The sequence below is a fragment of the Chiloscyllium punctatum genome, chromosome 17 (genome assembly GCF_047496795.1).
Source record: "Chiloscyllium punctatum isolate Juve2018m chromosome 17, sChiPun1.3, whole genome shotgun sequence".
In the NCBI taxonomy this organism is placed as follows: Eukaryota; Metazoa; Chordata; class Chondrichthyes; order Orectolobiformes; family Hemiscylliidae; genus Chiloscyllium; species Chiloscyllium punctatum.
The window spans coordinates 48,054,845-48,069,632 of NC_092755.1; the positions used below are offsets into that span (position 1 = coordinate 48,054,845).

A 14,788-nucleotide genomic window follows, 5' to 3' on the forward strand; every position below is an offset into this window, starting at 1 on the left:
TCACAGTGAGAAACTAAAAATTGCAGAGAAACGGATTCACGTCTCCAGAACCTAAAGGTAACAGAAGGTCAATGCATTGTGACCTGTACCTCAAGGTGCCTGGAAAACAAGGCAGGGGACAGGGCAGGGGAAAGCACTGCTTCAGTTGTCTGGATATCCGAGTGGCTCCCATCTTGTAAAGACTGTTCAGCTCTGGACACTGCACATCCACAAGAACATATTGGCATTGAATGGAGAAGCAGTATAGATTCATCAGAATTTTACCGGGGCAAACATTATAGAAAATGTTACATTATATAAAGACGTCACGTAAGATTAACTGGCGTTCCCTGATATTTAGAAGGCTCAAGAATAATCTAATTGAGCTGAGCAGCAACTGTTTTAAAGAGAAACTACTGTCTTTGAGAGGGCAGTCTAAAATAAGGGAGCATACATTTAGAGCCATGATTGAGGCATGAAATTTGGAAGCATTTCTCTCACATAGAAACCTGGAATTCTGTTTTCCCAGAAGACTGTGGAATACTGGGTACAAGTGAACACATAGCTTAAAAGGAGTAGGCCATTCAGCCCTATGAGCCTGGTCCATTACCAATAATCACATGGCTGATCCTTTCCTGCTCCTCCCCGATACCCTGCACTCCTCAAGAATTCATGGTGTTCGAGTTCATTAAAACGCCCAATTTGGCAGACAGACTTTTGTTGGGGCAAGGCTGTCTGGGGCTGAGGGGTGAAATAGCTCCCAGTATTCGGGTAGAGATCTACAATAATCCAAAAGGACGGACTGACTAGGACTGAGGGCCGAAGCACTTAACCATTCCCATGTCCTGACTGGTTTTAACAGTGATTCAACTTTCGCACCACACGGCTTCTAATTTTCTTCGACAGTGATGACAGGGGTTGAAGTTGAAGTGCATAGGACCACTTCCGCTCACTATTACCAGCCCACTGATAGGTTGCAGTGTCGTCCTGCCTCAGACATCCACACAAATTAAAATTTCATTCAAGATGCAATTTGACCAGACACTGCGGTTCCCAAAAAGCTTTCCTTTTCAAGAAGGTAAAGGTAAGCATACCCCGTTGGTAAGTGGTCACTCAAATTACTGATTTGTCCTTGGCCCCAGCACACCAGCAGACAGCCAGCTCACCACCCAAACTTTATTCACTGTCACTGCTCAGATATGGTTCTCACCTGGTCACTGCCTGGCTTCACAACTGAGCGGGCCTTACTCCGACGAGCTACGGACTGGCTCTTGCCTACAGCCCCTGTTCTCCTCCTCTGCACCGCTTCAACTTCCTGGGCCAGCAGCACAATCGGGCACTCCTCATGCTCCTCCAGGTGCCCTTCTGTCGCCGGATCCTTACTCCTGGGCCTGGCATTCCGCTTGGTGGCAGCTGCGTCTGTCTGCAGGAGGCCCCGGTTCGCCACCTTGCGGTAGTTCAGCTTCTTGACCATCCGCCCGCTGGACTTGAGCGTATGCGTACGAGCGTGCTGCTCCGGCACGGGGTGAGGGGTCCTGCCCTGGGAGGATGTCCTGGTCGCTCGGCGGTCCGGGAGGAGGAGGAGGGGGGAGGAGGAGGGAGAGGGGGAGGCGGAGGCAGGTAGCTGCCGGGCTCGGGGCCCGAGCCTGGGGGCCTGGTGAGAGGCCTGTGGCTGATGAGGGGGCCTACTCTGGACCGACATCCTGGTCACTCTCCGGCTCCGCAGTCCGATACACAACTCCTGGGCCAGCAGAAGGGAGGCAGCCTCGGGCGTCGAGAGTCGCTGACCCCTGCTCACCCCTCCACCCACAAGAGCTGAAAGCATGACTCCTTTGGTCCAGCCTTCTCAGTGGGCGTGGTGGGGGAGATTGGGACAGTGGAGGGGTGGGGGTTAAGGGGGAAGGGGGGGAATTTACACTGTAGACGCTTAGGCACACATTTTACACAGCAATACCTATAAAACAAAACAAAAACAAACAAAACAAAAACTGTAGAACCCCCTGAAATAATTCCCAAATGCAAACTTATAATAACCTCCAAAAAAACTTACACAGAAGCTAGGGAAGGCAGGATGTAGGATCTAACGTCAACCATTTGGCCCCTTGAGGGGATCACGGCTGGTCTACAGCAACATCTTCTCACTCCCCCCTCCTTCACCAGTCTCAAAAGGTACTCAGTGACTGAGCTTTCCCAATCCCTCTGGGGTGGAGAGTTCACAACGTCTGCCAACTCAGAGGAGGAGGAGGAGGAGGAGGAGAACCTCCTCAGCTCGGAATGGGCAACCCTTTAATTTGGGAGTTCCGGACCCCTCAGACAGGGGAGAAGCGAGCACCCAGCACCCAGCCCATCGAGGCACTCGAAAATTTCATGATGCAATTCGACCTAATCTCAGGGAATCTCGGTCAAGTCTGCTCAATGCCTCTTCACAGGAGGATCCCAGGAACCAGCCTTGTGCACGTTTACTGCACATTCGAGAAGACAGGTACCTACTACCTTGGGTAAAGAAGCCAAAAACGCACACAGTACTGCAGTGAAGCCTCACCAGAACCTTAGGCTGTCAGATTTGATCTTTTCCTAAAATTCTGAGTTTGATGCAACTTTAATCCTGTGGTTTTGTCCACACTTGGGTCAGTGGATGGTTAGGACTGGTTACCTGACCAGCAGGGTCTGTCTCAGACTGGGAATGTTTGCTTATAAAAGACAAGAGGCCTTCTCTCCAACACCAAAGGCCTACACAGTGTTTCACCCAGGGACCACCACCCCAAGGGGAAGCTCGAGCACTTCACAAAAGCAACAAGTAGTTCTAGAAAGAGGGGGAGATTTGGAGGGGTGGGGGGAGTAAGAAATCAGGGAGAGGGAGGAAAAAAAAAGAGACATGGGGTTGGGGAATTGGAGAGCCGGGGTGGAGGAGGGGGCAAGAGGATATCGGAGAGACAGAGGGGGTGTAAACTGGAGACGGCAGATGGGGGAGGGAGGGGTTTCGAATTTGGAGTGGAAGAGAGAAAATCAGAGGGGTGGGGTTTGATGAGACTGACGCACACCAAAGCACATGGTGGCCAGACCCTGGCACCATTCCTCGGACAGGAACGAGTTGCAAAGAATAGGCCCTGCTCCACTTAAACCAGGATAAGGACCCGTGCTATAGCAGAAGTATAAATAGCAGAGGTTGGAATACAGGAAGACTGAAGGGAGGAGTTACAGGAAAACATAAGCAATCTTAACATGGACAAAACAGAGTCGAGGAACAAAGGAGCCCATCAAATAAGGAGAACTTTTATGACAAGGGAAAAGGTGGTTAACCATAATGCAAGAGGCAATCCTATTCAAAAGGGAGTCAAGATGCCTGTGCAGCAGTCTACACAGTGTACCTAAGAAAATAAAGAAGTTGAAGGCAATATGTCAAGAGGAAACCCGATGCAGTAGGGATCACTAAGAAATGGCTGCAGGAACATCAGAGCAGGGCACAAGACCTTCAGAAAAGTTAGAGGGGGAAATAGGTGGAGGATATGTTCTTGCTGACAGAGTGGCAGCAGAATAAAGGGAGACATCAAGGCGAAGGGATCAAGCTGTACATCCCAATAGTCCATCACAAGCTGTACATCCCAATAGTCCACCACAAGCTGTACATCCCAATAGTCCACCACAAGCTGTACATCCCAATAGTCCATCACAAGCTGCGGTCTCCAGACTATAAATAGAAGGTAGAGTAAAAGGAATATGCGTGATACATTAGGGAATCAAGTAAACGTAAACAGAATGCAAGATTTCAACGATTCTGGTGATACAAGGTCAGAGGCAGCTAAAGGGGAAAAGTGAATGTTCTGACATGTGCAAGATTTCTTTCCAACTCGGCATGTAAAAAAGCAACAGAAGAGGATCTGCGATGCTGAGTGAACTGGAGTAGATAAACAAACTTTAAAAAAAAGGAGGGACAGCCTCTGATCTGTAGTGATCTTAACAAACACTAAGATTCTGGTTGAGGAGGAGGTTTGGATGATGCAAATCATGTTTATAGACCAAAGAAAAGCTGATGGCTATGAGGGACTACGATTAGAATTTGAGAAACCAAAATGGGTGACTACATTAGCAAACAATAATGTAGAACAAAAATGGGAAATATTCAAGACAGTACTCAGTGCAAAAATATATTCCACCAGAAAGAGAAAATAAATTAAAGACATGTGAGACTTCATCAATGAAGACAGACAACCGAGTGTCAGGAAAATGGCATGCATTAGATATCACAGGGGTTCAGGATAAGACAGCACAAGAGGAGAGTTAACACTGTGGAAGGTAAAGAGGAACACTGAAATTAAAATATGCAGGCATCTGAAATAGCAAAATATTTTAGATGCATATCCATAAGAAAGGAAGGCTGCGATGGAAGTACAATCAGCAAAGGGAGAGTCAAGATCATATCCTGAAAATGAGAGAGACCTCCAAACTTCTGATTGCTTCAGTATTTACCAGGGAGATAGGACAAAGAGTCATGACATTGGAAGATGAGATGAATAATGGGATAAGTGCATTTAAAAACAACAAAAAGATATATCGAATAAAAGAAACACTTGAGAGAGGCTAGTCCAGATGAAATCTATCCACCCATGTTAAAATAATGTGGGGAAAAAGCCTGCAGGAGGTGTTACTACAAACAGTTAATAATGTTAGAAAAAGAGGACTGGTGGACAACTGAAAAATCCTATGGTTTGAGGGTCAGAACATGTCAAGGAAATTACAGATTAGTGAGCGAAAGAGTACTAAAAGCTCCTATTTTTCTTTTGACAAAGGAGAGATGAGTAACTAATTTTTTTAAAAAAATACAATAATGAATAGTCATTGATTTAAAAAGAAAACTCCAAAACGTGATCAGACAGAAGACAATAATAATGTAGCAGATGTCATTAATTTGGATTTTTAAAAAGGCTAATTAATAATTCAGAGAATGAGGAATTATTGGCAAATGCTAAACGAGATTAGAGTAGATTCCTGCCTAGATGAGATGGTAAGATTCAGGACAGAAGCAGAAAACATAAAAACGAAGGGTAATTATTGAGAGTTGCAGAAGTTGGGAGGTAGTATTCAACAGGGATCAGTGATGGGATCACTACTGTCCACAACTCACATTCACAGTTTGGGCACTGGAATCGAAAACACAAAGTGTGACCTTTGCAGGTGACAACAAATTGGGGACTTAGCCAATACCGAGGACAGGCGCAACAAGTTCAGGAGGACATTGGTGAATTTCACTCACCAATTACTTGGCCATTCTACAAGTTTATCAGAGTCAAACAGGAGATAGAAGGAACAGAGAGGTGACTTATTCATTGGAAGGAGATTGTTCCTCTACCCCAGTGAGACAAAGCAATCACCTGGTACAAATGCCACAGGTTCGCGAGGCTGGAAGAGAAAGCAAACTGGGCACTCAGATTTACATCAAGAGGGATAGAATTGAAAAGTAGAGAGAGTTATACTAAACCTGTAACAAATCTTTAATGAAAAAGAATAGAGGCGCATCGTAGAGGGTACAGGGAAGATTTACAAAATGGTTCCAAAGACAGAAAACAGATGGAGCAGCTGTTCAAGCCTGCTCCACCGTTCAACATGAACATACCTGATCACTGCTCCCCACTTTCTGCCCATAACCATTGATCCTTTTAGTGCCAGGGACAGGCTAGATCCGTCCTTTCAAAGAGACAGTTCATGCATGCGTGTGCACATCTAAGAGAGGTCCATAAGATCTGAAAGTTCTTGACAGTGGACATCAAGAAATGTTTCCTCTTATGGGGATCAATAGAGGCCATCAATATCGGATAGACCTTAAGAAATCGAATCAGAAGGAACATCCTGTCACAGGGAGTGGTGAGAATGTGGATCTCACTACCAGAGAGTGTGGTGGACCCAAATATGATTGGTGTTTAAGGAGGGGGGAGGGGAAAAAGCATAAGGGGAATGGGGCGGGGCAAGAAACTAGAAGTTAAAATGGTAGATTAGGGGAAGACAGACTGGAAAGAGACTAGAGTAAAACAAACACCACTTGAATGCTTTGTCCTTTCATCCGACATAAGAGTGAGACACTTTCTTTCTTAGAAAATGGAACAAAGATCAAAAACATCACTTCCAGATGGTTGCTCCACCACATGAAAACTATGATTTACATGTAACCCCAGGTTCCCTCTGAATATCATTTCCTTGCCTCTTGCTATTTTTTGTTTTTTTGTTTCCAGTGTAGGTACTTTCCCAGTGATGCTCTACCTGACATGTTTTTGTCCATCTGGTTAACCTGTCAATAGGCCTCTGCAGACTCTGTCCTCCTCAGTTTTGTCTCCAGCTAACTTTATAACATAACACTGCCTTTATTAATATTGATTGTGAATAGCTCAGATCCTCGCAGTACCCAGTCTTGGTCTGCCAACCTGCACATCCGATTACTCCGGTTTTGTTTTCTGTCCATTAACCAACCCTCAATCCATGCTAGTACACCGAACCCACACGTCCTAACCCTGGGCAATGACCCCAAGCATGACCCCTCATCAAAAACAGTGTTTTAAAGTCCAAATACACCACATTAATCGGTGCCCCCTTATTTACTCCAAATCCTTAAGTAACCCTCAACAGGTTTCTCAAAAGATGAGAAACGAGAGCCAATCCGAAAGGCCAGAAGATAAAAGAGCAGAATTAGGGCACACGGCCATTGAGTCTGCTCTGGTCGCGGCTGGTCCTCGCTATTCCATGACCCTGTCAATCAACTACATTTAAATACAGCACATGATGATTCTGGATATTAGATCAAAACTAACCAATTATGCTGCTAGGGGTCCAAATTTGGACACTGGCGGCCAACATCCACTGGGCTCTTCAGCAACATTCAACATGAACCCTGGTTCAGTCAGCTACAGGAAAGAAAAATTTACAGTCAACAAGGCTGGCACATTTCAAAGAACAGAATTAATATGTAGGTTAAATCTAATGTCCACAAATATTAATTCCTGTTTAAAATAAAAGCCAAGTGCTGCAGATGCTGGAAATCGCAAATAAAAACCAAAACCTTGGAGTTATTCAGCAGGTCTGACAGCAACAGTTACAGAAAGTGTGTGTCACGGTGAGTCTGATACGACTATTCTGAAGAATCGCCTTGGATTTGAAATGTTAAGTCTATTTCTCTCTCTCTCTCTGCAAAGATGCAGCTAGAGTTTCTATGAAACTTAAAAATTAATTTCAGTGTTACACGAGAGGGAGGAGCCAGTTCAACAGCAGGATGGGGCTCATAACTCAAAACTACAAGGCGTAAGAGTACAACCTGGCCAATCCGTCCAAAGGAGATCCAATGATCCGCTCTCCTTCCCATTTCCAACCCCACCCCCCCGCCAAACCCTTGACTCATCCCTGGGATGGGTAAATCAGATACTATTCCTGCTTCTGATGGATGTTCACAACTCGTTATCATTTTCCCAATCTTCATCGAGGAGACACGAACTGGTATGATAAAGGGCATCTCCTCCTCTGCAGGAGAAGAGTAGACCAGATTGGCACTCAGCTTGTCGCTTGAGGGATTCACCCAAACTCGGCCACCTTCCCAAACCAGGCGTGGAACCCACCTTACCCCAATCGCCACATAGAACATAGAACATAGAACAATACAGCACAAAACAGGCTCTTCGGCCCACGATGTTGTGCCGAACTTCTAACCTAGATTAAGCACCCATCCATGTACCTATCCAAATGCCGCTTAAAGGTCGCCAATAATTCTGACTCCACCACTCCCACGGGCAGCGCATTCCATGCCCCCACCACTCTCTGGGTAAAGAACCCACCCCTGACATCTCCCCTATACCTTCCACCCTTCACCTTAAATTTATGTCCCCTTGTAACACTCTGTTGTACCCGGGGAAAAAGTTTCTGACTGTCTACTCTATCTATTCCTCTGATCATCTTATAAACCTCTATCAAGTCACCCCTCATTCTTCGCCGTTCCAACGAGAAAAGGCCGAGAACTCTCAGCCTATCCTCGTACGACCTACTCTCCATTCCAGGCAACATCCTGGTAAATCTTCTCTGTACCCTCTCCAAAGCTTCCACATCTTTCCTAAAGTGAGGCGACCAGAACTGCACACAGTACTCCAACTGTGGCCTAACCAAAGTCCTGTACAGCTGCAACATCACTTCACGACTCTTGAATTCAATCCCTCTGCTAATGAACGCTAATACTCCATAGGCCTTCTTACAAACTCTATCCACCTGAGTGGCAACCTTCAAAGATCTATGTACATAGACCCCAAGATCTCTCTGCTCCTCCACCTTACTAAGAACCCTACCGTTAACCCTGTATTCCGCATTCTTATTTGACAGGGTTGAACTCCATCTGCCACTCCTTAGCCCAGCTCTGCATCATATCTAAGTCCCTCTGCAGCCGACAACAGCCTTCCTCACTGTCCACAACTCCACCTATCTTCGTATCATCTGCAAATTTACTGACCCACCCTTCGACTCCCTCTTCCAAGTCATTAATAAAAATTACAAACAGCAGAGGACCCAGAACTGATCCCTGTGGAACTCCACTTGTAACTGGGCTCCAGGCTGAATATTTACCATCTACCACCACTCTCTGCCTTCGACCGGTTAGCCAGTTTTCTATCCAATTGGCCAAATTTCCCTCTATCCCATGCCTCCTGACTTTCCGCATAAGCCTACCATGGGGAACCTTATCAAATGCCTTACTAAAATCCATGTACACTACATCCACATGCTTGGTCACCTCCTCGAAGAATTCAATAAGACTTGTAAGGCAAGACCTACCCTTCACAAATCTGTGCTGGCTGTCCCTAATCAAGCAGTGTCTTTCCAGATACTCATAAATCCTATCCCTCAGTACCCTTTCCATTACTTTGCCTACCACAGAAGAAAGACTAACTGGCCAGGTTTCCAGTTAACTGGGAACACCCTGAACATCTTCAAGCAGATACAGGAAATACGTTCATGCTTCAAACAATCAATCAGACTTCCAAAACAAAAATCGGTGAGCTACACGATGAAGTTAGCAAATGAATTACTGGAAGAATTAACCGTATCAGTAATTCCACCTGAGCCAGTAAGAGCACAGGACAGCTTAGAAAGCAGCGATCTAGCCAACCGTCTGCAACAGAAACCCAGTTAGTCCCAGTCACCCGGCTTTTCTCACAGCCTTCAAATGCTCTCTTCAGATGTTTATCGTAATGGGCACAGAGGCTCAGTGGTTAGCACGGCTGCCTCACAGCACCAGGAGCATGAGTTTGATTCCAGCCTTGGGCGACTGACTGTGTGGAGTTTGCACATTCTCCCCGTGACTGCGTGGGCTTCCTCCAGATTTCCCCCTCAGTCCAAAGACTGGCCACACTAAATTGCCCAGGGATGTGCGGCCTGGCGGGGGTTAAGCCATGGGAAATGCAGGGTCACAGGGATGTGCATCAGAGGGTCAGTGCACCAAATGGCCTCGATCTGCACTGTAGGGATCCTATGATTCAATGGTAAGTTCCTCTAACATACGTCAGTGCAGTGCACCCCAAAACCTAACCACTTGTTGCAGGAAAATATTTCCCTTCGTGTCACCATTCTCCCCCCAAAAAAAAATCAATCTAATTTCTCTTCACAAGACAATGGGTCTTTTACAGGCGCTGCATTCCAGTAGGTGTAGTCCACTGGCAATCTGCTGGCCCACTGCAACTTCAAACCCATGGCACTGGAAAAAGAATAAAGGGAAAAATAATGTTTCATATTTCTAAACACCCCCCCCTGAAAACAGAGGACACCCCAAAGTTCTTTATAGCCAAAGACATATTTCTGAAACATAAGCACTGCTGGTCATTTCAGGCACGTGTTTGCAACACAGAAACCTCCCACCAACACCGTGTGGTTTCTTATGCTGAAGAATAAAAATTTCTCCAGCACCTCAACCCCCACTCCTTGAGATGGAGAGTGAGAGCAGACTGGGACTAGTGGTCTCAGCTGAAGGACACTGACTCTGACAGTGCGACACCGGGGTGTCGGCCTAACAGAAGGCCTCAGGTGTGGGCCATTCACTCGGGAGGCGACAGCACTGGACCAAGCTGAACACTTAATGAAGCAGGACAAAATTGAAGTAGCGACATGCAGCCTCAGAAGAGCAGCCTTTGAACTAGAAACCTCCAGATATCATTCAGAAATCTGATTTGAATATGTTCGTGGGAGAGGGGAGGATACAGAGACATCTCCTCAGCAGTGGTGGGCAGACCCATTCAAGTTTACCTCGACATCAAACAGTCTTCAATTTGGGATGGTGCACAGATAGAAAGACAGGGATGGAAACATGACTCCAACCTCAAATAATATATGCCAGGTGATTGATACGCACACACGTACAGAGGCTGTTTTATCTCATACACAGATCAATCATTCTGTCTGGTGAAATCAGAGTGGAATCTTTTATGTTGGGGGAACAGAGGCAAACAACACAGATGAAGGAATTCTGAACTCAAAGCAAATTGCTGGAAATGTTTCAATCAGGCAGAACCTGTGGGAGGGGGAGATTAGCAGAGTTAAATGTTTCCGGTCTTCAAGTTCTGATGAAAGGGCACCACTCACTCTCCACCGAGTGCTTCCAGAATTTTCTGATTTTAGGTTGTTAAGGAAACGATGTGCACAGTTGATCAGGGAAACTACATGCTCGGTCTCAGCCGCTATGCCTCTCCTCTCTGAGCACTTACAGTAACCCTCCCACACAGTCAGGGGGAAAAACAGGCAACAAACGCAACATCACTTGAGGTTTTTTTTGTTTGAACGATTGTGCAATGTCGACTGCTTGTGTAACTGGATTCCAGAGGGTTCTCCAAACACAAACCAAACTGCTTCAAAGCGAGGACGACAAACAATTAAAATTTATTATTTGGGGTTTGTAACATAAAAGCAAGAGAAGAAACAACAAAAAAAAATCAATAGCATCCATTTGAAATGCAAATTCTCCACTGGCCACCAGCCCCAACTTACTCTGGTAAACCCACAGAGTCTTCACCAAACATTTGCATTACCTTCATAAATGAAACACTGTCCAGTCTCCTTCCACAATCTGCAGGAATAAAACTAACATCAAGATACACAAAGCAAGCCAGAGGAGGCAATTAAACCAGAGACCAGTGTACAATTGGGAGATAAATCCTGGATCCAGCAGGTTGTAGTAGATACAGGATGGCAAATTTATCCTTGGACTAGCACAGCAAAGTAGAATACAGAGAATGTAAAATCTTGAAAATTAGCTCCTGAACCATCTCCAGAAACGAGAGAAATCCTAACAACAAAGCAGTAATGTTTAGAAGTCTTGGATGCAATTGTTGAATTAAAGATTACAACTTGCCAATTTACAGCAAATCTAAAAACTTTTGGAGAGGTTACCATACAGATTAAAATTTCCTCTGGATTCCCTATACTCCAAACCCTTTCCCTCGACCCTGCAGGGTGCATGCTCTGTCTATAAAAAAGCAGGACAATGCCAAAGCAACCACTTATCAACCAAGTGGTCTACTTATGACCATCGAAGTGATGGATAAGGTGGTACAGGCAGGCAGCACTTGCTGAGCAATAACCTGCTCACTGATACTCTGTGCGGCTTTAAGCAGGAACACACACACACACACATCTCAACCTCAACACAAACTTGGACTAAACATGGACAATAAAAAAAAGGGGAGAGAAGAATGAACGGGGAAGAGAGAGAGAGAGAGAGAGAGAGAGAGACCGATCAGGAGTGCGAGCGAGTCACTGTCCTTGAGAGCAGCACCAAGCAGCTCAAGCAACAGGAGAGGCAGAAAGGATCAGGGGTGAACCTTTGCTGGTTGGAGTCAGGCCCACCACAAAGGAAGGAGGTCGTTGGAGGTCAATCATCTCCTTCCAAGGACAGCTCAACGTAGGTATTTGCCTTCAACTTGGTTAGAAAGGTTACAACACAACACTGGAGCAGGCCAGATTGTACTCTTGGTTCAGAGTGGGGGACTACTACTGTGCCACAAGAGCCCTAGTTCCTTGGTCCAACCACCTTCAGCTGCTTCATCAATGACCTCCTGCCCATCAGAAGGATGGACAGTGAATGTTCACCAACAATTGCACGATGTTCAGCACCATTCCAGACTCCTCAGATCCTGAAACAGTCCGTGTTCCAATGAAACAAGATAAGGACAATATCTGGGTTGGTGCTGATGGGTGGTGCAAATGTTATCTATCATACAAGTGCCAGGCAATGACCATTTCCAACAAGAGAGAATTCAACTAACACACTCTGACATGCAATGACATAGAGCTGAAGGGTGGGATCACAACGTATTGAAAGGAGGAGGGAGATAGATTTTTCAAATCTCGCAGTTGACATCTATGCTGAGCTTGCACAAAAGGGGAGTTGAGGCCTAGTGCAGATTAACCATGATCTTGTTGAATGGGTGGGCAGGCTTGGGTGGATGTGTCCCCTAATCCTGCTCCCGTTACTTATGTTCTTATCTGCATAGGGCTGACCATTGACCAGAAATTGATCTAGGCTAGCCTTATAAATACTGTGATTGCAATAGCAGGTCAGAGGTTGGAAATATCGACAAGGCACGTCAACCTGGATTGGGGGGGGGGGGGCAGCTCCACCAACACTCAAGAAGCTTGACACCATCCAGGAGAAAGCAGCTACTTGATTGGCACCACATGCAGAGCCCCATCCACTCCCTCCAGCACCAACGCTCAGTAGCAGCGGTGTGTTCTGCCTATAAGATGCACTGCAAGAATTCACCCAAGATCCTTAGCCAGAACCTTCCAAACCCATGACCACTTCCATCTAGAAGGACAAGGGCAGTAGATACATGGGAACACCAGCGTGTTCAAATTCTAAGTCACTCACCACACTGTTTCAGAAATATATCACTGAACCCCCTCCGTAATAGCACTGTGGGCGTACGTACACAGTATACAACAGGTGTTCAGGAAGATAGCTTAAAGCCACTTTTCCAGGTCTGTTAGAGATAGGCAATAAACACTGGCCTTGCCAGCAACATTGGCATCCAATGAGAAATTTCACAATGCAATTTCATGGGGGGCATTTAAAGGGGAACTCCATCCTGCACACACCCACAAGGCATCTCCAGTCTCAGAACACACACAAAAAGATGCAAAAGAACACACGTCGGCAGCACAGTGGCACAGTGGTTAGCACTGTTGCCTCACAGCGCCAGAGACCCGGGTTCAATTCCCACCTCAGGCGACTGACTGTGTGGAGTTTGCACATTCTCCCCGTGTCTGCGTGGGTTTCCTCCGGGTGCTCCGGTTTCCTCCCACAGTCCAAAAATGTGCAGGGCAGCTGAATTGGCCATGCTAAATTGCCCGTAGTGTTAGGTAAGGGGTAAATGTAGGGGTATGGGTGGGGTGCGCTTCGGCGGGGCAGTGTGGACTTGTTGGGCCAAAGGGCCTGTTTCCACACTGTAATGTAATGTAATCTAAATCTAAAATCTAAATTGGAGAAGCTGATCCCTGAAATAACATGAAGTGGAGTTCACACGGACTGTGTTTAATGTGGATCTCCATCAACAGAGCATGACCATCTCCATCTGTAACACCTCAGGCTCATATCGATATCACACGACCCTCGCCCACTTTACAATCTTTTCACTCTATTTCAGAGCAACAGGGGACACAACCCAGGAGTTGGGATGATCAGTGATGACCGGAGAGGAGTGGAGCAGGCTCGAGTGACCTCCTCCTGCTACTGGTTTGCAACCAAGGCTGCGCTACACACCACATTTTTCTCACTCACCGCTGAGCCTCTGAGACTTCCACAGAGGCAGTGAAAGCTGCAGAGCAATCACTTTCAGAGTGGCTGCCTGCACACACATGCACCTCTCTACACATGTGCATGTGCCTATGCCTGTGTGTGCACACACACGTGTCTGCACACACGTGTGCATAAAAACAGAATTGAGTGAGCTAAACACAAACCCAGGCAACTCGCACATTCAGTGAGATTACACGTTCAAGATTTGCAGAATGAATATTCAGCCTCCCCGTTTCTACAGCGACAGGTTAAACAGACTCCCACAGGAATGAATCAGGATCTCCTTGAGATAAACTGGAAAACTGATTTGAGATTTCTTTTTGAGAAGTGATTTGGAGGGACACCAGACGGTGCACACAATAAACAATCCATCTTGCTTCAATCACTATGACTCAACACAGGTGAAGCTGCCAGTTTCTTGCCATCTCTTTTCCTCTCCTCCCCACTCGCACAGAAGAAAATCACTCCATATCCTGGGCACTGAGCATGGATAATTCACAGGAAAAAGGGAAAAAAAAAAGACTGCCCCTTCCTCAGCTTTCTCAAGTACAGCACCCCAGAGATACAAATATCTCTGCTTGCCAGCTAACTCAACTATCAGTCTCAACGTTTATGGGGAACGCTGCACCCCTCAGCCGGATCCTCACTTAGAGGCAGATCCTCACTATCCATCACTCAGCCACTCTGTCCTCTCCAGCCCAGGCAGGACCACAATCAGCCCCTTCCTCTCATTGCACGGGCTAAATGAACACAAACACCAAGGGTAGGCCCTGTCCAATCAGCCTCATTCATTACTGAGCCGGTGAGGGGAAGAGACAATTAGGACGAAAATGACATCAGAAATAGCGATGGTCGGTCCTGAAGAATTTAAAGCAAACTGGAAAACTGAAATTTAGTTCTGCATTCAATTTCCACCTGGTCCATCACAGAACTTCCCCTTTCCTGCCTTCTACCCCTGTAAATGGGGACAGAGATATTTTCCTTGGGGTTGGTATTGCACACGCC

The 14,788-nt window shown here is 46.2% G+C and overlaps 1 protein-coding gene across 4 annotated transcripts in view; it reads right to left on the reverse strand.

The window, feature by feature from the left end:
* LOC140487810 (uncharacterized) overlaps positions 1-14,788 on the reverse strand; it is a 96,732-nt gene that overhangs the window by 67,775 nt on the left and 14,169 nt on the right. Inside the window, exons 3-4 of one of the 4 annotated variants that reach the window (XM_072587087.1) lie at positions 6,777-6,869; positions 1,190-1,933 (exon numbers count right to left, since the gene is read on the reverse strand). The exons of 1 other annotated variant lie outside the window; for it this stretch is intronic. In XM_072587087.1, coding sequence (XP_072443188.1) covers positions 1,190-1,804 — 615 coding nt within the window. In that variant the 5' untranslated portion in view covers positions 1,805-1,933; positions 6,777-6,869. The remainder of the gene's footprint in view (positions 1-1,189; positions 1,934-6,776; positions 6,870-14,788) is intronic. 2 more of the 4 variants (XM_072587088.1, XM_072587089.1) reach the window with 2 other exon arrangements.